The 22054-nt window shown below is 43.2% G+C and overlaps 1 protein-coding gene across 2 annotated transcripts in view; it reads right to left on the bottom strand.

The window, feature by feature from the left end:
• Positions 1-340: 340 nt before the first annotated feature.
• Positions 341-22054, bottom strand: part of LOC306742723 (rap1 GTPase-activating protein 2-like) — a gene marked incomplete at its 5' end in the record, with an annotated part of 35138 nt that continues 13424 nt past the window's right edge. Inside the window, 21 exons of one of the 2 annotated variants that reach the window (XM_079225133.1) lie at positions 341-645; positions 969-1042; positions 1184-1286; positions 2678-2798; positions 2938-3036; positions 3137-3249; positions 3476-3625; positions 5269-5409; positions 5541-5627; positions 6246-6317; positions 6586-6741; positions 7019-7148; positions 7697-7797; positions 8022-8105; positions 8697-8750; positions 10154-10232; positions 10997-11100; positions 11196-11420; positions 11646-11678; positions 15058-15093; positions 20609-20693. In XM_079225133.1, the coding sequence (XP_079081259.1) occupies positions 637-645; positions 969-1042; positions 1184-1286; positions 2678-2798; positions 2938-3036; positions 3137-3249; positions 3476-3625; positions 5269-5409; positions 5541-5627; positions 6246-6317; positions 6586-6741; positions 7019-7148; positions 7697-7797; positions 8022-8105; positions 8697-8750; positions 10154-10232; positions 10997-11100; positions 11196-11420; positions 11646-11678; positions 15058-15093; positions 20609-20693 (2056 nt within the window). In that variant the 3' untranslated portion in view covers positions 341-636. Of the gene's footprint in view, positions 646-968; positions 1043-1183; positions 1287-2677; positions 2799-2937; positions 3037-3136; positions 3250-3475; positions 3626-4157; positions 4274-5268; positions 5410-5540; positions 5628-6245; positions 6318-6585; positions 6742-7018; positions 7149-7696; positions 7798-8021; positions 8106-8696; positions 8751-10153; positions 10233-10996; positions 11101-11195; positions 11421-11645; positions 11679-15057; positions 15094-20608; positions 20694-22054 lie in introns of those variants that run through there. The other variant, XM_079225134.1, reaches the window with a different exon arrangement.

The following is a 22054-nucleotide window of genomic DNA, read 5'->3' as shown; positions in this document are numbered from 1 at the left end:
CGCTGCTACTGTAAGTCTACACAATGTCACTGTGCTTGTGTGTTGTTTGTGTGTCCGCGTAGTTATTTCAGGCGAAAGAGGAACTGTTTCCAGACGTACCATTCAAGGGGGAAAAGGCAAAAAAAAAGGGGAACATCCTGATGTCTGACAATTCGTAAAGACGTCTCAGCAGTCGACTAGATAAAGAGTAAAAGTTCGGCAGTCTCGTTGTTACCGTTCTTCTAGATCACCATTGAACGAGATGCTTGAGAAAGCAAAAGCTGAGGCGTAGTCTGGCTCTGCCGACACCCACAGTATTACAGCCATGCTAGGACTTACATGTGATGTAGACGACTAACAACCGAGATGCAGCAACTGGTAACATTGGCAAAGCGTTGACTAGTTTCTGTAGTCTAAGGTTGGTTAAAAGGAAAGCCAACATGGCAGCTGCTTCTCCTCACTATACACTCACAGTATTGTCAGTTAGTTTATAGTGTGTGGTGCAGTTGGTCTTCTTATCAGATCCTCCTTGGCGCATGGAAGTGCTTCTACGCAGATTTGGTGGTTGTTGTTGTGATTTTTCTTTTTTTTGCAGCTCCATCAACCCGCGCGGTCCCTTTTTTGTTGTGCCAGTCTGATGTTTCCATTTCTTTAAAGCTACTCAGACTGAAAGAGAGCAAAGTGAACACAGAGGCCAGTTAGAGGAGACAGCAGGCGTCGTTCAATCTGGGCCTAGTACCCATCACCAGCTCGCCTGTTTCAGTGGCATTACACGGGGATCTGTAGATAATGAGATGTGTAAGATGGACAGTGAGGGTATCAAAAACACAGGAGGGGCCTTTTTCTCATCGCTTTCAACCTGCCGCTCTAAATTCTGTTAGTTTCTTCTTTTGGTATGTGATTTACTGTTCCCTTTTCATTCTCTTTATTAATAATCATCACTTTTCTTTCAAATAGGCTCAGCAGCAGACAGGCATTACGACACTTACAGTTGTGGATGAGTGGCTCATTTTGTCAAAGCGGAACTTCAAGTTTGACCTCGGGGACGTCTTACTTTTCACATCTGCAGAATGTGGGAGAAGGGCACGGAGAAGAGATGCGAAGGAAATGCTCATTAGAGAATCTGTCATCTCCGGGACGTCGCGCTTTAAAAAACCCGTTGACAGCGGGGTTGTGATGGCGGTGCGAGAAATAGCAGGTTTACCTGTCGGACTGCGGCACATGATGACAGGGGTACCTGATCCCGGGCTGTCGACGCTGAGGGAGGGACTAAAGGCGGATGAGCACGTTATCGAGGGATGGCTGGCCTGGGGGACGGAGAGCACAAAGACATTTAACGTGCGGGAAGAGATGCAGGAAAGAAGTGATATTTCAGCAGAAAATACAGCATGGAAATAATGCTTTGTAGGGAAGAGCCATAAGATCATTCTCAGGAGTTTTAAAGCTTTTCAGCGCTTCAGCAATTTGAAAGCTCACTTTTGGGAAGCTACAGACATTAGCCGGTTAGCTTAGCTTAGCATAAAGACTTGAAACCATGGAGAAACAGCTCGTCTGGCTCTGAACAAAGCGGGTAAAAACCCCACTGCACCTCAACATCAGTTCTCAACCTTTTTAACTTATTTTAAGGCCCACCTCAGAGCGTTAAAACATGACAAGAAAGAAAGGAGAAGAAAATAAATTGGGCTGTAATGACCAAAATACATTTGCTAATACCTCATCCTACGGCTGATACCCTCAGCCATCACTGCTCGCCATAGGAAACCAAATTGAATGTATACAGGGTCATATTTCCTCACTACAGAGGAAATGGAGCTACTGATGCAGAGATGCACACCATCTTTGTTTCAAAAGCCAGATCCTGTTTGTCCCGACCTGATGATGTGTCGGTGATGTGTAAAGTAAAGTGAAAATCCCCTTCCCTTCCATTCTGTTCCTCCACAGCCCACTAGATGGTGTTCTGAGTCCCACCAGTGAGCGCTTGCCGACTGGTTGAGAATAGCACCTGTAAAGCTCACGAATAAACGTGTTTGTTCAAGATTTCAAGCGTAAAAGTGAAAAGCTGCTGTTTTTACAGGGAGGAAGAAAAGACTTCATTGAGTCCTTTCCCAGAAACAGCCTGATACACCCCCCCCGTAAAACCACAACTTTCTGTTTTTGCACTTGGGTATTTGTGCGGATTAAACAAACAAGGTAGAACATATTGATCAGTGCGCTTTAGAGGTGCTGCTATGGCTGATTGTCTTCCCTTCGGAGAGAGCCAGGCGAGCTGTTTTCAGGCAAAGGAATCTAATTTCCCCATGATGATCACTGTTCTGCTACAAAAGTCTCTATTTTCTCTGGCCCCGGAATAATGACATTTTTAACAGCCCTCCGTGTGATTCCCATGCAGTTAAATGGTGAGACTAGGAACAATTGGACAGCATTTCTCATGTTGAATAAAACCACACTGACAGACAGTGTTCTGCACAGAAAGTGAGAGGAGCTGTAATCGTTGTAATCAATGTGCTGATGTCCAACACTCTCTATTAGAGAGCTCTGGGTAATTACCGACTATTTCACCCATGAAAGCATTGGCGCTGCCACTAAACGCTCACTCTTTTAGGGCTGCGTTTCCAAATCCCTCCACTTTCAACTCAAACTCAATTTCCTCCGTTTTCTCTTGTAAAGACGAGCTCGCTCCGTGAGTGTCGACCCTCACCGTCTCCAGCTCCTCCAGAGCTTCTGTTTCCCCCGTGGTGCTGCTGAAGCTGCTGGTGCTGGATGACGAGCGAGAGATGTTCGGTCTGCCGCTGCCGCACTCTTTCAGCTTGATGAACGGCCTTTTGGGGGAAACAGACGGGGGACAGAGGGTGTAGAGAAGCTTAACATTGGAGAAGATAAGACATGAGACAAAAGACCAAGTTTTACAGAATCTAAAGAAGGGTTAAGATGATCTCCGTGAGCAAATGTTCGTCTTACCTCTCTTTGTTGGGGCAAATCTCAGGCGAGCTGGGATTGGATGATGTCTCTGACCTCCCCTCTTGGGACAGCGGGCAGAACTCTGCAAGCTTTTGGTCGCTGCAGATAAAAGAAAACACATTAATGACATTGCCCGACGAGACAACTTCCGAACAAGAAATGCAGTCCCGTTTAAAACAGTGAGTCCTAAAACACCAACCTGCGCGTGTGTTTGTCCGTTGGGGATTCTGTGCTGGAGTGGAGACGGGGGAAGAGGCCGGAGCGCCGCTTCACCGGGCTCTTCAGAGGAGACTTGGCTGACAACACAGGAGGCTGAAGATCACAGATTATAGAATTAGGCTTCTCCTTATTCCAAAAAAAGAAAGAAAACACTCTTAATAACCATCCCTTAAATGACATATTTCACTTAGAGGCTTTCTCTAAAAGGACAACACAGGTGTAGTTATTTTCTATTAGGATTTTTTATCTTTAATTGTTGACTCTTTTCATTTAGAGTGAGCAGCCATCTTCCTTCACCCCTTCATGCCCTCTTACTCACAGTGAAGGTGCTCTTTGTGCATTCGCTGGTGCTCTGCGGCAGTCCTCCCCCGCTCACGCTGGCCGGGACCCCGCCTCCTACCCCGGGGCTCCTGTGACGGTGAGACCCCACCATGGTCTCCATGGAGTGGCTCCTGACACGCATGGCTCTCTGGAGGAGGAGGAGGAGGAGGAACAGAGGAAGACCAAGGTGCACAGAGGAAAGGCGAAGGAAGAAGATGGGTAAAGGAAAAACCAGTGAGTGAACGTGGAAGGACCGAGAGAGGGAAGTAAAAGAAAGATGCAGAACAAAGCTGTGTTTTATCAGCTTTCATTTTAATGTGGGGTCATAGATGCTATTGCACAATACAGCCACCAGGGGGTGCAGTTCTTCAAGAATGAAGCCAAATAGGTTGGAGTTGATGAATGAAAACATTTTGTACTAATCCTTATTATTATTTTGTATGCATTTATTAAATAGATTTTTTTTAGAGTCCAAAATCAATTCCAGGCAGTCGAATTTAAATACACCGTTAAATACCATTTCAATGTTTTGTATTTTGTATAAATTTTGCTATCTACGGCAGATAAATTTATAAAATCCAATTGAATCGAAATGAAAAATACAACATGAAGAGCTTATTTTCTTTGAAAGCATAAACACAAACAACATTATATAAAAACAATGTTTATTCATTGCGATCCTCTGTTGACTTTACAGTAATGCAGACAGGTAATACACAGCGACTGCCAGGGCAGCAATGAGAACAGCGCCCCCTGGGACTGACTGCAGAAAGTGCAAAGTAGCTGTCCATAATGCCTGTGAAGTAGAGAGCCAAATTATCACATTAGTCACACGTTCAGAAAACACACACACACACACACACACACACACACACAAATATACATGTTAATGGTCATATTAACATCAATTAGCCTTTAAATGTGGACAAAAGAGTGTGAAAACACAGAGAGATTGAGAGAGAACTGAAAAAAATGTGCATTCATTTTCACACACACACACACACACACACACACCAGGGGCGTAGGTTTTCGTTTGAAGTTTTGCGGGTCAAGCACTCCCTTTCCTGCTGATTTTTTTTTTCTGCACTCATTTTGGTGGAAATGTTTTTCCAAACCACATTTAGGCGGCAGCTGACAACACATGAAAATGTAATTGAAAATAATGCATCAAGGCTCCCATGCATTCTAGCTTGCTTCAAAATACTCTCCTGTAGATCTGCTTTTCTCATTTAACATCAACACGTGGAGGCATGATTCACCTCTTTAAGTGTTAGTGTGACAACGTCTCACCTCAATGATGAAATAATTGGCGTTAATTAATTCATGAACCTCTTTACTTTGATAGCCTAAAGGTGCAATATCTCAGTAGTTCAAAGGTTTCTGCACATTTACATATATCTCACATATCTGGGAAAAAGGTAATATTACAATACTAAAGTCGTAACTTAATGACAATGAAGCCATAATACTTTAAGATGTCCGTATCGTCCATATGCAAATCTATGCCCTCGGTTGACATGCCTACACACACACACACACACACACACACACACACACACACACACACTTGGAATATAAGGTCAAAATCTTCAAGCGGAGCCGGAAAAGCAGCAGTAACAACGCTACTGATAGTTTAGCCCCTTAAGTCATCTTGCACACCGGTGACCTTTAGTTGACCTACAGCAAGAAAACCTCAGACTCCTGGACTAATGATGGTGATTAAATAAATGTCACATGGCTGAGGAAGCATCACATGCCGTCACGTATACTCGTGTCCAGGTTCATGTTCACCTTGAAGGACTCGAGCAGACCCCCGTGTCCCCCGTTCTCCAGCTTGTCCTCCTCTCCCGGCAGGCTGAGACCCAGCGTCGCCTGGCTCTGTCTGTGCAGCTCGTCGTGGAGGTTGTCCAGCAGCGCGGCACGCGTTCGCCCCTGGATCAATTCACACACACACGAAACTCATGTAGGAAACCATCGGGGTTGGTGGTGATTATGGACGACGCTGAGCTTGTGACTGAAGGCACGCTGTGGCGTTTGAGTGTGGTCGTGCGGACGTGTGTCACCTCTAGTTTGGCGAATTTGTCGGATTTGTAGCAGGCGTTTTCAGCATTGATCAGCTTTGTCAGCAGGAAGTCTCGAAACTCAGGACCCTGGAGAGAGAGGGAGGGGTGGAATTAGATGAGGAACCAGAAGGGTAACGATAGAGAATGGACACAGTTGCAGTACACTTTGTCTGATCGGGAGGATCGACCTCACTGATTGAAATCCTCATCTGCCTCATCTGTTCACGAATCTTCTACTGAGTCTTGAAGCCAGACTGTTTCTAAAATGCAGTTTCCCCTTTGTGACAATGATCTGATTGAATAGTCCAAGCGTTAAGCTGTTTGACTTGATTTAAATAAGACAATTTCAAATACTGAGCTGTGGTGGAAAAGTACAAATTCAGCATACAAAATCTCACTGAAGTAAATGTTTTAGCATTTAAAGTGGTGGTTCTGTAATGCAGTGTCAGAGTGCAGGAGTCATTACGAACTCTCACCATATATATATTTGCATTCGCTTCTTCAAATTTGTAATCACTTTCAAATTAACTTTGTGCCCTTTAAAAGCAAAATGATTGATTAGGTTTAAGTCAAAGGAAAGCCTCAGTTCACTTCAAAAAGTCGAGACGCGAGATATTTTGCTTTGGAAAGGTCACGGTGATCAAATCTATGACTCAAGTCTATTATATTTCCCCTCTGCTGATCACAGCTCTCTCTCTCTCTCACCTTCCTAAAGACAGCCGGGTTTGGGAGAGGGGGTCCAAAAGGAGGCACGTCCTCCCTCGCTGTAACAGACACCTGTTGACATAAAACAAATAATAGTAACACGTTATTAACGTGTATTTCAGGAGGGCTCGGGTTTCGAACTTCGAGGAAAGCTCGAGAACACCCTTTCGTCGCGAGAGAATGGTTGATTTATTATGTGCTCTGCCGCGTTTATGCAGTTGTTCATGTGAGCTCAGTTTATTTCCTTCCCAGCAACCAGCGGACACTCCCTTGCAGCTTGTTTGAATTACTACTTTACAGCTAACACGCAGTCCTTTTACCACACAGGCCTGGTGTGTACCTTGTATGTCGTGTGCTCCGTACAGGGGTTCTCAACCTGCACCAGCAAGTAAGCGTGCAGGAAATTGGAGGCGATCATGTCGGGAACAAACGGCGTGGCATCTTCTTGGAAGACTGCGGCCACAATGTCATTTCCTATGTGCCTTTTCCTCTGGAGCTAAAGAAGCAGAGGGGGGAAATTCACATGATTATAATAAGTCCTCTACGACACATAATGCACTGTAAGCACTCTGGATTTAGTTGTTTCTAAGGAGGATTGTATTGGCTTTACATCAAATAACATGCAAACATTTGACGTAACATAATGGCAATATCAATGAGAACATCTGACTGGTTTATTGTTGATGTTTTTGAGCCAAAGGATTCTTATTTTGCAGTTAAATCCATTTAGCCATGGGTGCAACAATAATGAAGCCAGTATCAAAGTCTTGTACCTGCTGGACGTCTCCTTCAGTGAAGGGAAGCTTGGTCGACACATGGAACATAATCTCCCTCCGTCGGAATACAGTGTAGACAGATTCAGACCCGGTCTGTCCGTGGGACACATCCAGCCCACCGCGGAACCTGTCACATTATCAAAGCACGTGCGTCACACTCTCCATGAGGCCTCCAGCATTCAGCAATGAGATAGATTTCATTTCCGTGCATTTTAAATGTCAGTTTCATCGCATTTCTTTTCTTAAGTAGAGCCAAGGCCACCCAGAGATGTTGTGCAGTTTGCTGTAACGCGACAATTCAAAGCCTCGCTAACAAGAACAGTAACGTCTGTGAGACAATATCTAAAAAGCCTGCAAGACAATAAAGGCAGTATACTAAGCTCTGATTGCACGTCTACGGGACACTTTCTGTTCTCAGATCTGTTTTGATAAGCAGCTTATCCCGGTTGCAAGCTAACGCCGAATCAGCAGGACAAAATGCCCCAAGGTTACAGCAATAAAAACCTGCTCCATTGCAATTCACTATAACGGCATCGTTCTTTGGATCCTTGTTGACCTCTCTAGTCTCCACTTATTTTGATGTTTCTAAACCCTGCTTTTTTCCCCCAGTTTAAATGCACTCGAGTCGGTTTCTTTCCTCTTCTTCTTCGCATCATGCTCTACTCCGACTCTTACCCTTTGAAGTCGTGAAGTTCGATATTGTCGCCCAGGATGCTGACGAACTCCTTGAATGCTGGCGTCTCCTCGTTGTTCCCAAACAACTCTTCCTCTGATGTCTGAGAGGAGGAGACATGATTATGGTACGGAGCAAAATAAAAAAAAAAAGAAACAGGGCAAGATACGAGACAGAAATCAGTGGATGAGATCTAATATTTGCTCCCCGTTGCTGTGTCTACGGTGTGTAGAGCAAAAATGTAAGTCGCTTTGGATAAAAGCGTCAGCTAAATTAAATGTAATGTAATGTGGTAGTGGTGCACAGGCAAGATCTCTGACTTCTCACCTGTCTAAACTTCTGGTAGATGACTCCAAATTTGAAGGTGTTGTTCACCTCGTGTTCGTCATACGCCACCATCAACTGGGATCCCTGTGCGTACACAAAAGCAACAATGTCCTACTTACTTACTTGTGTTACACACTTTCTTCTTGCTGTGGTAGTTAGGAAAACATGTTTTCGCGGTCTCCAACATGTCTCCAGGGCGCGTAAGGCTGACATGCGACAAACTGTCACGGCCCTCAGCGAAGGCGGTGAACTCGTCGTTGCCTATTGCAGACTGAGACACAGATGGGTTTTTCATTTTTTATTTTTTTCCTGTCCTGAGGCACAGGCTGAAAGTATGCTCCATCACACTCCTCAGCCTGGCTCACAGGAGGAGAAACAGATCTTTCATGTCCATTTTAGGAAGTTGTCGCTTTTGAATAATGCACTTACTGAGCTGGGCAGATGTTGGAGGTTAAAATGTGATACATTGTGGGCTTATTTTTCTGGTTAAGGCCGGTGAGAGATGCTGTAGCATTAGCACTTTCAACAGCACGGTGCGCCCTTGTCACTCCGCAGGAGCAGACAAGAGAAGGTAACTCATGTCACCTTGAATGAATGAATGTATAACAGGCGGGATGAGCTGAGGTCAGTCTGGTTGCAATGAAGCTGCAATGTGGGACATTAGGAAAAACTCACCCGGGGGTAGAGGGCGGGGTTGAACTTCAGACCCGTGGTATCGTCACACAGAAGCTGAGAGAAGAAAAAGACGAATGTCATTATACAATATGGAAAGTATACAACGATTTAAACAGTGTTGCCAGACCGGATCGACAGTTTCCAGCATAATCACAACTTAAAATCCACCCAGTTCAATAAAAAACTAGTCCAAATTATTACGTTTAGTAGAAAACGCATCACAAGCATACAAAGCTTCATATCTGCATAACATAACCAACGATTACACAAGAGAGGTGACAAATACACAAGTTGCCATGCCAATATCAATGTTGATGACGTCAAGGTGAGTTTGTCCTAACTTTTCCCTAAAAATAATTGAATACAACTCATGTAGAACAAATTAACAGAATTTTGGATCTGTATTTTTGAGCCAAAAAAACAATTTTCATCTAACGAGACCAACTTAATCAAAAAGTAGACCAACTGGGTGGAAACCAGTCCAATCTGGCAACACTGGATACAGAAGGGAAATGTTATTTCTTGCCATTGGGTGATGCACACAAGCTTAATTAGATAGTTAATTAATTAAAATATGTATATATCTCTTGACATCTAAAATTTTAAAAAATTAATTATTTGCTCGACATCCTGGGTTTATCATCAGATCACACAGCACTGACGATATCATCAAATCACATGTAACAAAATGTGTACTTCTGCTGTTTCTCTTATGAAAGTGAGTATTTGATCAAACTACTGTCACACTATTCACAGCTGTGTGATTTTTGGAGGCAGATCTCCAAACAAGCTTCATTGCCACCTCAAGGACTGATTTCTGTCAGTGAATGACAGACGTCGCCTCTTTTGAATCGCTCACTGTTGCTTCTTTATATATTTCATCTTTTATCGTGTGTGTTTGTATTTCAAGTGGTAAGGCGCTACTGATGACGACAAAAAAAATTCCCCTTAGGGATTAATAAAGTATATATTCATTCATTCATATTCATTAATTCATTCACTGCAAGGGCTAACGATTACCAAGGGAACGTTTATGACGTTCGGTTTCCTTTTTTTTGTGGTTATGTAAAAATGAACAGGAAGTGGATATTCCTGCTTTTATTACGAATATTATTTATTGGTTTATCTAAATGTACTTGTATTAACTACTTATCTACATAACATGCTTATTTCTACTTTGTTGATTTGCTGTAATACATTTGTCTTGTGTTGCATTCACCTTTTTATGTGTTGGAAAAGTGAAATTAAAAACTCCAGTGCTGTTGTGAAAGGATTTAATGATGATTGATTGAGATCACCAAGCTGCTGAAAAATAATGTCCTCCTCCTTCAAGCTCCCTCCGTCAGTTAATAACCAACAACCACGTATCAAATCCTGCACTTCTGCTGCATGATGTTTAGATGTTGCCCTGAAAATGTATTTGTTTCAGCCGTGTGCACTTCTAAACTCGGTCTTACCTTGGCAATCTGCGGCACGCTGGGCAGCTGGTTGATGCCTGCTAAAGAGATCCTGTCATGCACTGTTTTGATCCTCGACCTGCAACAGAACAAGAGGATCCCTGCTGGTCATATTGCTCAGATATGTATTCCATCAAAGAGACTTCAAAACGTTTGTTACTCCTTGTGTATAAGCAATTAGGTAATATTAGATATGATCATGATGAGTTTAGTCTAAAAAAAGATAGATTAGCCATCACCTGGCTACGGGCCCCGCTGCGGTGCCCACAATTGCTAATCGACAACATGGCGCCGCTTCATTGTCTTTCTGTTGATGTAAATGTCACCAACTGTGATAATGGTAAGAAAGCAGTTTCTTACAGCGCCACAGATCTGTTCAGAGCTAATCGTGACAAAAAAGCTGCAACAAAAGACAAAGAGGGAGACTCTTTCAGGGAGAGAGAGTCTGTGATGCTCTTTCGGTTGGTTCGTTAGATTGTCATTTGTGGCTTTGACTGTAATGTTTCTACAAGTATTGCATGGCTTGCAATTGGATGGTCGTCATTGGATGCATGATGTTTAGATGTTGCATGATCCAACTCAGTAGCTTCAGCTACGTCTTTATTGTTGATAAGCGAATGTTAGCATGCTAACACACAACACCAGGATGGTTAACATGGGAAACTTTAAACCTGCTTCATATCAGCATGCTAGCATTGTCAATGTGAGGATGCCGACGTTAGCATTTAGCTCAATGTACACGTCTCGCAGAGCCACTGGAATGGCTGTAGACTCCTCGTCTTGTTATTGTCATTAGTGTAGTAGACAAGAAGAACAACCTGACCAATCAGATACCAAGAATACCTGAGCATGATGCGCAGGAACTCCTGTCCCTCCGCCTCCTCGTGTTTCAGAGACATGATGAGGTGGCCTATGCTGCTGCCGGTGCAGTAATAGTTCATGTGTTCCTGGATGTGGGAATGTAGAAAAGAGGCTGTGAGAGAGAGACAGTCTTCCTCTGCTAAATACACGGTGACACTGACGTTAATACACACTCGCTCACCTTGCCTAGGAAGTGCTTGCGGTATGCACGGGCTGTGCTGTTACACTCCAGGCGGTAGCTGTGCCCTCCACCGGGGCTGATGCCCTCTCCTCCGTCCTCCTCCTCCTCACAGAAACTGGACTCTGAGGAAGAGGGGGTCCCGGCTGGCGCTTCCACATCCTCAATCCAGTAACCCCCGAACTGTGGCAGGATCACCTGCGGGTACGGACCACCTTTCTCCAGGACCTTGTACCGGAGAGCAGGAGGAGGGCAGTGAGGTGCGAAATGATATAATAGTTCTGGTGACAAGCAACGTTCAACAGAATTGCACTTTTGCAATATAAGCTTGTTATGTAATAATATGCAAAAGTAGTTCTCTAAATGGATTATCTATTGTCGGAAACACTCCTAGCTAGTGGTTCCACATGAGAGGGGTGTAAATGTGTGTTATGAGAGTGAGAAGTGACTCACATCTTCTATCCGTGGGTAGGGGATGTAGTCATCCTGTCGAATAGAGGACACACACCGTTAACGAGTCTAAATTTAACACAAGTGAACTTCACTGACTTTGAACACAATGAGACAGTTACGAGCGCAGTCACAAACACAGCAACAGAGAGGTAACACAACTTATTACGCCAAATAGACGCGTAGGTGATGATGCAACAGCCTGAAATGCACAGTCATCAGCAAACATTGATGAGGTCGCGTCACCCCTTGATGATGTCAGAGCTGCTTTGATTCAGCAGCCCCCCTTGGGGTTTGAAGAGCTGTTACGAGCCTGTAGTGGTTTGGCAGTCTGCTAGCATAGCACAGCGCCGGTGTATGACCTCTAAATACTGCTGAGGCCCGTCTGCACCACTGAAGGAACAGTGCTACGTACAGCCAGTCATTTAAATTTTGCAGCAGCAGGAGGCAGGTTACTGGCAGTCCAGAGAGGATCAATTGACAGTTGGAGTTAATTCAACTTATAATCAATCAGATCATGAGGCTATTGATCTTTTACTTTAAAAGCCCTTAGAAAAATTTGAAAAGCGCTCACAAAAGGGGGTCGGGAGGGGTTGGGGGTTTTGGGGGGAGTGGATCAGAATCTTTCATAGGCTGACAGATGAGACAAGAAAAGCCACAGAGCAAATCACGATGAAGCAGTGATGAAGGGAAACATGCAGAGACATAATAACACAAACGGGTCAGAAATGTTCAAGTGTGTGTACGGTGTCTGGTCACACCTTCCATCTTTTGGGCTCTTCAGCTTTCGGGACCTAATTAGTGTCCGTGAGCAGCATGAGGGCGGAAAAGCACAAGGGTAAAAAAAGAAAAGAAAAGGAAAAAAAAGCAAGTTTTGTTTGTTTATTGTGCATTTAAAAGAAACTGTGTCGGAACATGGCACCTCACTGTCTCTGTTGCTCAGACGACAACTGGTTGAGTCATTGTTGCTAATTCACTTTTCTGCGTGCACACACACACACACAAACACACTCACTCACTCACTCACTCACTCACTCACTCAGGTAATACAGACGCTTAGTCATCCTATCTCTCTGGATGTAGCCTCCAGACATAATACGAGTCCCTTTTCCTCATTACCTTTTCGCGGGACACACTGAGACGTGGGCCGATGCTGCAGTGTTTTGTATGTGTATATATATATATATATATATATATATATATATGCAGATCTGAAAGCCAATCTGGTAGACACAAAGTAAATTGGCCAATTATGGTCCAGCCCCAGTGGAACATCTTGTCTACATGACTGAGCAAGAGCGGGAATTCAGAGTGCTGAACATACACACCACCACAATCACTTCTAGTGCCACCAATCAAATCAAAAATTCAGTTGAACAGTACAAGTACGGACTCATGGACACACACACTTCTCAGCCTGGTCTGTAGTGGCGTGTGTCTGTCTGAGTGCATATTGATGGAGCAGCTGTTACACTCACGGGGGAGTCATTGTTAACAATACGAGACTGATCACAAAGACGCTCTGGAGAGGCGTTAATGTTCAGTCATAGACAGAGAGACAAAGATGGAGAGAGAAACAAAGGAGGAAGGAGGAGGCCGAGGCGGAAAGAGCGGAAGTTAGATGATGAAGAAGAAAGGAGGAGAAAAAAAAGAGATGGGGGATCAAAAAGGTGACCTTCGTCAGCACCGTCCAGACTACGCTATTGAAGCACACTTTGAGCGCTGAGCTCCATTTGTGGAGTTCGAGGTGGCAGAGCTCAAGAGAGCAGGTCGATGCACGCCGAGTGTCAGAAGATGGATATGGTGCACAGTATCTGTGTGTGTGCGTGTGTGTGTGTGTGTGTGTGTGTGTGTGTGTGTGCTGCATCTTTGATCAGCGGGCTGCATTGACTGACTGTCATCAACCAGTCGCACTTTCCAAATAACTCTACTGATGTCTTCAGTCAGCCTGTCCTTCTGTTTCTCGTTCTACATTTCTCCTTCAGTGTTATTAAGGAGAAACCCTGATTCAAAGTAGGTGGGGGAGTAAGAATATATATAAAAATATATGATAACGTATATCGATTCTCAAAATACGCGATTTAGACTCATGGCAGGCCGTAGTTCATTTTGTGTTGTGCTTTGATGTTTAATGTTGCCGGTACTGTGAGAACTGCAAAGGCAGATAGATCCCACTATTTCTTCTCTTACTCCGCTTGTATACAAGTGGTGGCGTGTTCTTTATACTATGACAGTTTTTCTAAACTATATATATTTTCGAAAATGCAATTGTTCGCCTTGCCTTCAGAATCGCAATATATTCTATATATTGAATCATAACCAGTGTGTCGTGATACATATTGTATTGCCAGATTCTTGCCAGTACACATCCTAGTAGGGTCCTCATTCTTAAATTTTGCCGACAAATCCCAAGAACGTGTTAGTCCAAACTCTACTGAAAGTTAAATTACTTCTTTTTGTTTAAGTTAGGCAGACTACAAGGGCAATGCTTGTTATTACGATCAATGCAATGTTGGTTTTGATCACTATTTTGTTTTTGGGTAGTTTGATGCGTTCATGAATTGTTGCACAAAACTAATGAATATTTTCGGTGGCTGGTCTCTCCATAGCTGTATGTATAAGCTGCATCACATTGAGGGTCATTGTGTTCTCAACTGTTGAACATTTCCAGTGACTAGCCCTGGTACTGATTTACACATTTTAGAGAGCTCATTGCAAAACATAAATCATTATTTCCCAAGGATAGACCTGCAAAACGTACTTCTACTTCTCTTTGTATCTTCCTTTGACCACTTGTTCCTTCTTCTCTGCCTTTCATGTCTCACATCTTCATCCTCCTCCTCCTCCTCCTCCTCCTCCTCCTCCTCAACCTTGTTATATCCCCATCTGTCCTCAGACCACTTAAAGCCTGTCTCCTTACGGGCCCCCGAAAGAGTGCACAAAGAAGTATCACACAGAGAGAGAGAGAGACTTTATAAAAAATCAATAAATTGAATGAATTCCATATAGAGATGGAGAAAAATGGTCTACCAGTCCAGCACTTTCTGGTGCTATTCTTCTCTGCCCCCAGCATGCCCATTATCCAATCTGAGCAACAGACTGGACCCAGCTGGCTGACCTACGCTGATGGAAACATCAATGTCTGTCACATCCTTGTATATGTTAAATCTGGCTGTGCACAGACAAAGTGAGAGAGCGGAAACCATCTCACAGTTTGTTCATGTTCTGTTTTAGTTTTACCCAGAGCAAGAATCTCTTGTCAGCACAAACGTGCCACCACACAGCAAATATGCAACTTTTGCACAGACTTATAGGCGAAGAGAGGGATAGAGTAAGAAATAGAAGTGGCGAAATAAAGTCGAGATAAGAGGAAGGAAACTGGATTCACAGGAAAGAATTAATGAGAATTGCATACCTGCATCCTCTCCAGCATATCGAAGAACTCTGCAGACTGAAAGAGAGGAAGATTACAGAACATGTAAAACAGGGCATCCCACTGCTTAACTTTGACTTTCAGAACTCCGCCAACGTCTTCTGACACCAAACAGAGAGTTGTTGCCCTTTAGATGACTCTAATTTACACTTCAAACAAGTGTTTTGATGCTCAAAGCAGCACCAAAATGTCTGAATCTAAAGGTCTTTAAAGTCTCAAAGTAACAGCGGATCTCGCTGCGTTCGATTCCCCACCACCACAGTATATATACTTAGCCGTGTCGAGTGGGCAGGGCCGGACAGAGACTTCCAGCCTCTCACACCAACATGCGCACCCACTGATAAGCAACCACTTCCTCAGAAAGTGACACACACGCTCACACAGACACATGCATCGTTAAGTGCATTCACACGTCTCTGTCCCCGGGGCGTCCACCTCGACTCATCACAACACACTGTGGCGGTGATAATGGTCCACACGCGCCGATGTTTCGTCACATGTGTGCTGTGCAGGGTGGTTAAGGCTATGCGAGGGTATGCGCACACATACAAATATCAACTATAACCTACTTCAAATGACTTTGACAGCTAACACCTCGCACTAACATGCACGATCACACTTATGAAGTCGAGCTGCTGCACGCTCAGTCGTGTCATAAGATACAGGGCAAGAGCAACCAGGAAATAAACGCCTTCCCCATACCTGTCACTGCTTATCCAGAAAAGTCTGGAAACATGCTTTACAGCCAATTAGATGTAATAAAAACTAATGACATTCTCTTTACTGGTAATCTGCACTTATCTTTAACACTCCCAATGCGCACACACACACACACACACACACACACACACACACACACACACACACACACACACACACACACACACAGCTTTGCCGAGCAGTTAATATTAACTAGTTAAAGGTCTTGTATGCTGATACACAGCTGTGAGCTGGGCCTCAGACAGCCAGACCAACAATAAGCACACGTGTCTATATCTGTTCGATAGTCAGTCAGCGTGTGCTCTCGGCACATGCTATCGTGAGGTATGTCTGCCTGCGTGGTGTATCGTTTACTGGGATCATGTGAGGGTGGCCGAGAGGAAGGAAGGCGTGTCCCGCGGCGGCTAAAAAGACGCACCGGTGCAGCTTGTGCTGGCACCGTCTGAGTGGGATCTTGCGGTGCTGACAGTGTGTTCAATCATCGTCTACGTTCCCTGCAGCTAGCAGACACAGGAGCAAGGACACCAGACAGTTATTTGTCGTCTCTGCGCTCTCGCTGTCACTCTAAAACAGGACCCTCGTTGTCTGTATTTGTTGTGTCCTCGCACTTTGTTCTGTCTCTTTTATCCGAGTGTCTCATTATGCTAATGTATCCCCTCCCCTAACGCTCCATCGTCTTTCTATTCTGTCCTGGTTATGATTCTGATTCCTTCACCTTTTTTTTTTCTCTCTCTCTTTTTCTCCTCCTTCCCATCTCTTTGTGTGCTCCATCTAGCCCGGCAACAACATCTGCATCTCTTATCTCCCATGGCAACCCGAATTCAGGCAGATTAGTTTGGCCGCCTGACTAAATGACAAACTTGTTGCCTGCTAGAATTCACACATATTCATGCAAAGACATGGACACACAATCATTTGCACATTGACAGAAATGATGATAAGTCACAGACGGAGGCAGTGGCCTCTTTGTCTCATCCGGTATTAAAGGGCCGTTACAGAATTTAACTTCATAAAAACACTAAGTGAAAACTCGGGGAGAGAAATTTAATGGGGACAAGCTTACATTTTACAAGTTTTCATCCTCTCTTAATCCTGGAGCACTAATGTTACAAATAGTAACACCATTACTAACGTTGGGTATATTTTACCCGATATAATGTACATGATAAAATATACTTCTCATCAAAATATATTAAAATTGAAGTACTCTTCTTTTATTTGATCCTGTTCTCATAAAACAAAAAAGCTATCATGCATCTAAGCTATCAAAATCGGGTGAAAAATTAGGGAATCGTCAATAAAACATGATTAAAAATATAAATAATAGATCTATGAACTTGTTCTTGTTCCCGGGACATGTGAGCTTTGTCCTGTGAAGAAACAGTCTCCCTGCAATGGTAATATCCACCCAATTTTTTTTCACCCTCTATCACTGACGTCGGGTGAAAATCAAGTTCCTGTTGAAAAAAGCAGCGAGAGCAGAGAGACACGACCACCTTCAATAACGTCAGTGAGCAACATGAAGCTACACAAAGACCCACGCAACTCAGACAAAAGCAACACAATGGACACAATCGTTCGGGTAAAAATCCCCCAACGTTAGTGTTCTAGGGTTAAGTCCAACTGGCATGAGAACCACACGAGTCACTCTCTCATTATATCCACAACGGCCATGTGTTGTTTCTAGTCGAGTGCAGTTCAGTTTGAGTCCGCCTTGTTCAAAATAACTTACACCTCAGCCAAAGTCAGAGTTGTCCTCCATCCACAGACTCTGCTCTCCTGCCCACAACACAACTCCTTCTCTGGGTCAGGGTGGATGAAGGGATGCGCCTGAGTCGGCAGCTCTGCAGCTCTCTGCGGCTATCAGATGTACAAGTAAGACCAAAAAACCCCTCATAGCATCTTTATAGCACAACTCTGTCGGAACCTGGAACACTGGCTGACATCTGCATTTGATGCATCAGTCAATACTGTTTTGGCCCGGTCTCTAGGTTACGAAATACTGTTGTGAAACGCTCTCACATGTGGGTGTGAATCTGCTATAAATACAACATAAAACCGTAAAAAGTTCCAGAGATGCAGTCGTTCCCCTGCCAGCTTTTTTTTAAGCTAAACGCATTAACTGTTGAGTTCAGCAGACAGTGGCCCTGATGTCGTATTTACACGGTAATCAGCAGGCCTCTGCTGAGCAGTTAAGTCCCGAAAGGAAGACAACATTCACAGAGATAATTGTTCAATGCTGAGTAAGTTACTTCTTGAATTAGATGGAAAATTGATACTTACACACTAAACAACACACACTTTGATCTGAAAACAAATCAAATTGTTGTTCTGGGTAGCAGGCCCGGCTGGTTGTTTCTTTGATTTAAAAGGTAAACTTACCTTTAGCATTAGCTGCTAAATCGTCTCAGATGTGTGTGCCTCTGCCTTCCTTCTGAGTCTCATCTCTCTTCTACATTTAGAAAAATATTCCTCTCTCACTCGTTTTTCAGGTGTATTTGGCATTTTAACGCCTAAAGCTGAAACAGGAAAGTCAAGTCACGCTGTAAACTGAGTCTTGTTTCTGTAAATTGAGTCTTGTGTGTACACAGAACAGGTTATTCCAGTGTGCGTGTGTCGACACAACACACACACACATTACAGTATGTGTAATTAGAGTGTGATTAAACATCTCTGAGAACTTTCCTTTCGCTCATTTATTTCCTCACCATAATTTAGCCACGTCTACTACTGTATATGTTTACTCATTATGTCATAACCACTGAAAAAACCCGTCCAAAGCGTAAAGGAAAGACAAAAGCTCCTCACAAAGAACATAATTGCAGAGCATAATACAGCTCCAGTACCATGCTGCAGTCTGTGTGTCTTCCCAGGAGAGTCTTCTTTGTGGCCACAGTATTCCAAGCAGCAAAGTCAATAACTAAGCTGCGTAGCAACGACATGTAGTCTGTGCAAGCAGATTTTAATATATTTTTTATTCATGAGCAAGCTAATAAAATGCATAACAGAGGCTGAGAAAGATTGTATATCAATTGAGATGGCATGATTACACCTATTAACATGTACTTACCAATCTGAGGTAAAGGACATGTTTTTGAGAAAGCATGTGTAGCAATAGAAGCAATGGTACGTTCATGTATTTCAAAATATTTGTTTTAATTTGTTTTAATTATGTCTTCAACCCCAAAGTAATCAATAAATCCAATGCTCTGACAAATATAATAAAACATACAGTAAATGTGGCTGTTGCAAGACTGTAATAAGAAATCATTATGGACTTTTGGGGTAATGTGCTGCTTTCATTGGAATAAATAGTTGGCGACACTGGCATGGGGTTTTTCACTTTTCAGAATCGAGCTTTCTCTTGCTGGTTTCTCTCATGTTGCACACCCCAGCTTTAAAGGTTTAGGCTGCACATCATGCAGTTGAATGGTCTCCTGATGGATTTGATGTGCACTGTGATTACAGGACATTATAAATGTCATAACTTCTTTCCTGATGACGCGTATTTGACCACTCTAGCTCACAGCAAAAGTGTGGGTTGTCAATTGATAATGACCAGAAAACAGCCACACATCAAGAGAACATTTCACTGTATATATGTTATATTTTCTTTTTTTAAATATATATTGAGGTATTTATTCCTGTCAAGGCCTGACCACCTCTTTAGGTAATCATTCTGTCTGACCATCTGTCCGTCCTCTCTGTACTAACTCCCTCTGTGTTCGCAGCTTCAATAACGGTGGCTTAGTTCAAGGTGACATACTGCAGCAACTGTCTCCCTCTTGCAGGAGCCCTCATCCATTTCATGTATATCACGCTGCTAATCTGTCGTCCTGCAAAACGTATCCTCTCTTTTATCATGCTGGAGAACATGCTTTAATATTTCAGCTTCGAAAGTGCAATGCAGTGTGAGTAATGAATGTCAAAAATACATCAACACCTCATATTCTCATATGAATGAAAATCTCTCTCTAAATATGCAGCATCGTCATGTCCCTACCACATGAATGAGCGTGACGATACCTGAGGAAGAGGCTCCTCTACAGTGTGATGGATTTCATTTGTATTCATGTTCAGTTTGGTTTTGCTCTGATATTTTTTTTTTCAATTTGCCGAGTCACAGCTTCGGCCAAAGTTTCATTTGATGACACCATTTGAATTGAACTTCACAATTTGTGGTCAAGATAGCAACTGAGAATAAAGCTTCCAACCTTTTCCTACTATAATCGGTCACGAACGAAGGTTACACTATTGAAACCCCAGTTCTATGATCACAGACGGGGCCCTCCACTGGACTCCATGGGTCGTACTCACAAGCATGGATTAACACAAGCAAAATCATCAGCCTAGATGGCCAATCAGGATGTGTCAAACCGAATATATGTGCACACCCCAATATATAAGGTAGCACACACCGCTGCTAAGCTACCCTACACACTCTTTAGGAGCAGAAAGCTCTGCCCGTACTTATGCAACTATGATTACAAGATCGTAACTTTCGTTCTCAATCACACAGGACAAAACTGTAAACGTCTTACTTGCCTTCACATGCAGTGATGTGTCGTGTCAACCTTAAAGTGTCTTGACACTGCAGTTTGTCATTGTCTCTGAACAGCTTTGCTTACTAAAAGGATTTCTCAATGAGGATGATCACAATCAATAGATTGTCTAATGGGCCTGAAGGTCTAAAGGGCATAACAAGTCTGTAAATCAATATCTAAAAATGTGTGCGTGTGTGTGTGTGTGTGTGTGTGTGTGTGTGTGTGTGTGTGCACATGTATGTCCCAACATTCATGCGTGTGCTTCCTACCTTCATGTTTGGCGGTGCAGTGCGGGGCGGTGAGGGGGGGCATTCTCCCAGCGGGACGTTGGAAATGTTCAGCAGCTCCTGTTTCCTGGAGAGAGGAGATCAAAATGAGGAGTAAGCAACATTGATTTATGTTCAGTGAAATGATACAGATTTTATGAAAGGTCACCCGTTTTCTTTTCAATGTCAAAAACACTCTGACAGTAATTTGATTAGGAGGCAGACTGATGAACTGTCCCTCCCTTTAAGCGTGGAGAGCATTATTTCCCCTTTGATTTATGTCTTATATGCATATCCTGTATATGGCTTGCTGGTCACTTGCATTTAGCATTTAACTGCAAAAGGCATTTTTCAAGATTTTTCATTTGCCATGTGTCCCATGTCTTCCTTTTGGGTAACTTAGATGCATAGAGCAAATTAAGGAACATTTTGTAAATATAATTCCTCTAAAAAAAACTAAAAAACTTTTATTTAGCTTACAAGTCCTGTTTTGTAGCTCTTTAAAAGAAAAGAAAAAGTACATTGCATCACGAGACATAATTACGAAGCGCATGAGTGCTACATCATCGAGCCTATTTCTTTCAGAATAACTTTTATTAAAGCAATAATTTAGGGTTTTAAAGTTAGCCAGAGAGCCTAGCCTATTGGGAATAGGTGGTGAAGTGTCAGATGGCTCTCTCTGTTTTCCTTTGCTCTCCTGAGTCCCAGGAGACGTGAAGAGAAGTCCTTGAAGCCTCATCTCCACTCTTGTTCTTTTTCACCCCTGTGCAGTGAACTCAGAAGCATGAGTGCACATTGATGATCCCAGATGTGAAAGGTTGAGCTGTCACTGGGAGAGAGCCAGAAGATGGATAAAATCCAGCGGTTTATCACTGGAGCATTGTCCGATGGGATACTTGTGTTGGTGATGGACACATATCTTGCATGGTCAACGTCACGAGGGTTTTAAAACAAAATACAAAGGGATAAAAGAGCACAGCTGTATTGAACCCTCTCCCACTCTTCTTTTGAGCTGCAGAAAGCACTTAAGACCAAATTTTCTCTACCAACCTGTAAAACATGTTGGATGTGAAGTGGTAGTCATATAAAGCCTGATATCTGATCCCATAACCATATTATGCGCAAGCCTTTTAACTTCATGTATCTAGTTAAATCCTTATTTTAATACTGACCAACAGGAGCCCATATCAGGTTTTATATCATCTGGTCTAATGGACACAACACATTGAAGGCACATGTCCACTCTGAAGTAACAGTAAACCAAAAGCTGTATTTCTACCGGCGTGGAAAGCTGTATCACTTTAGCTTTACTGGAGGGAAGGACAAGACAAGTTTGAACCAATGCGAAATGTATATGCCACTTATTTCCTTTCATTAGCGGCTCGTTCTCCATTTGAGGATGTCGCCGTGTCAAGTAGTAGTGAGCACAAACACATTCACAGTGATACA

The sequence above is a fragment of the Taurulus bubalis genome (genome assembly GCF_910589615.1).
Source record: "Taurulus bubalis genome assembly, chromosome: 10".
NCBI classification, from domain to species: domain Eukaryota; kingdom Metazoa; phylum Chordata; class Actinopteri; order Perciformes; family Cottidae; genus Taurulus; species Taurulus bubalis.
This window is presented reverse-complemented; position numbering and strand designations above follow the sequence as displayed.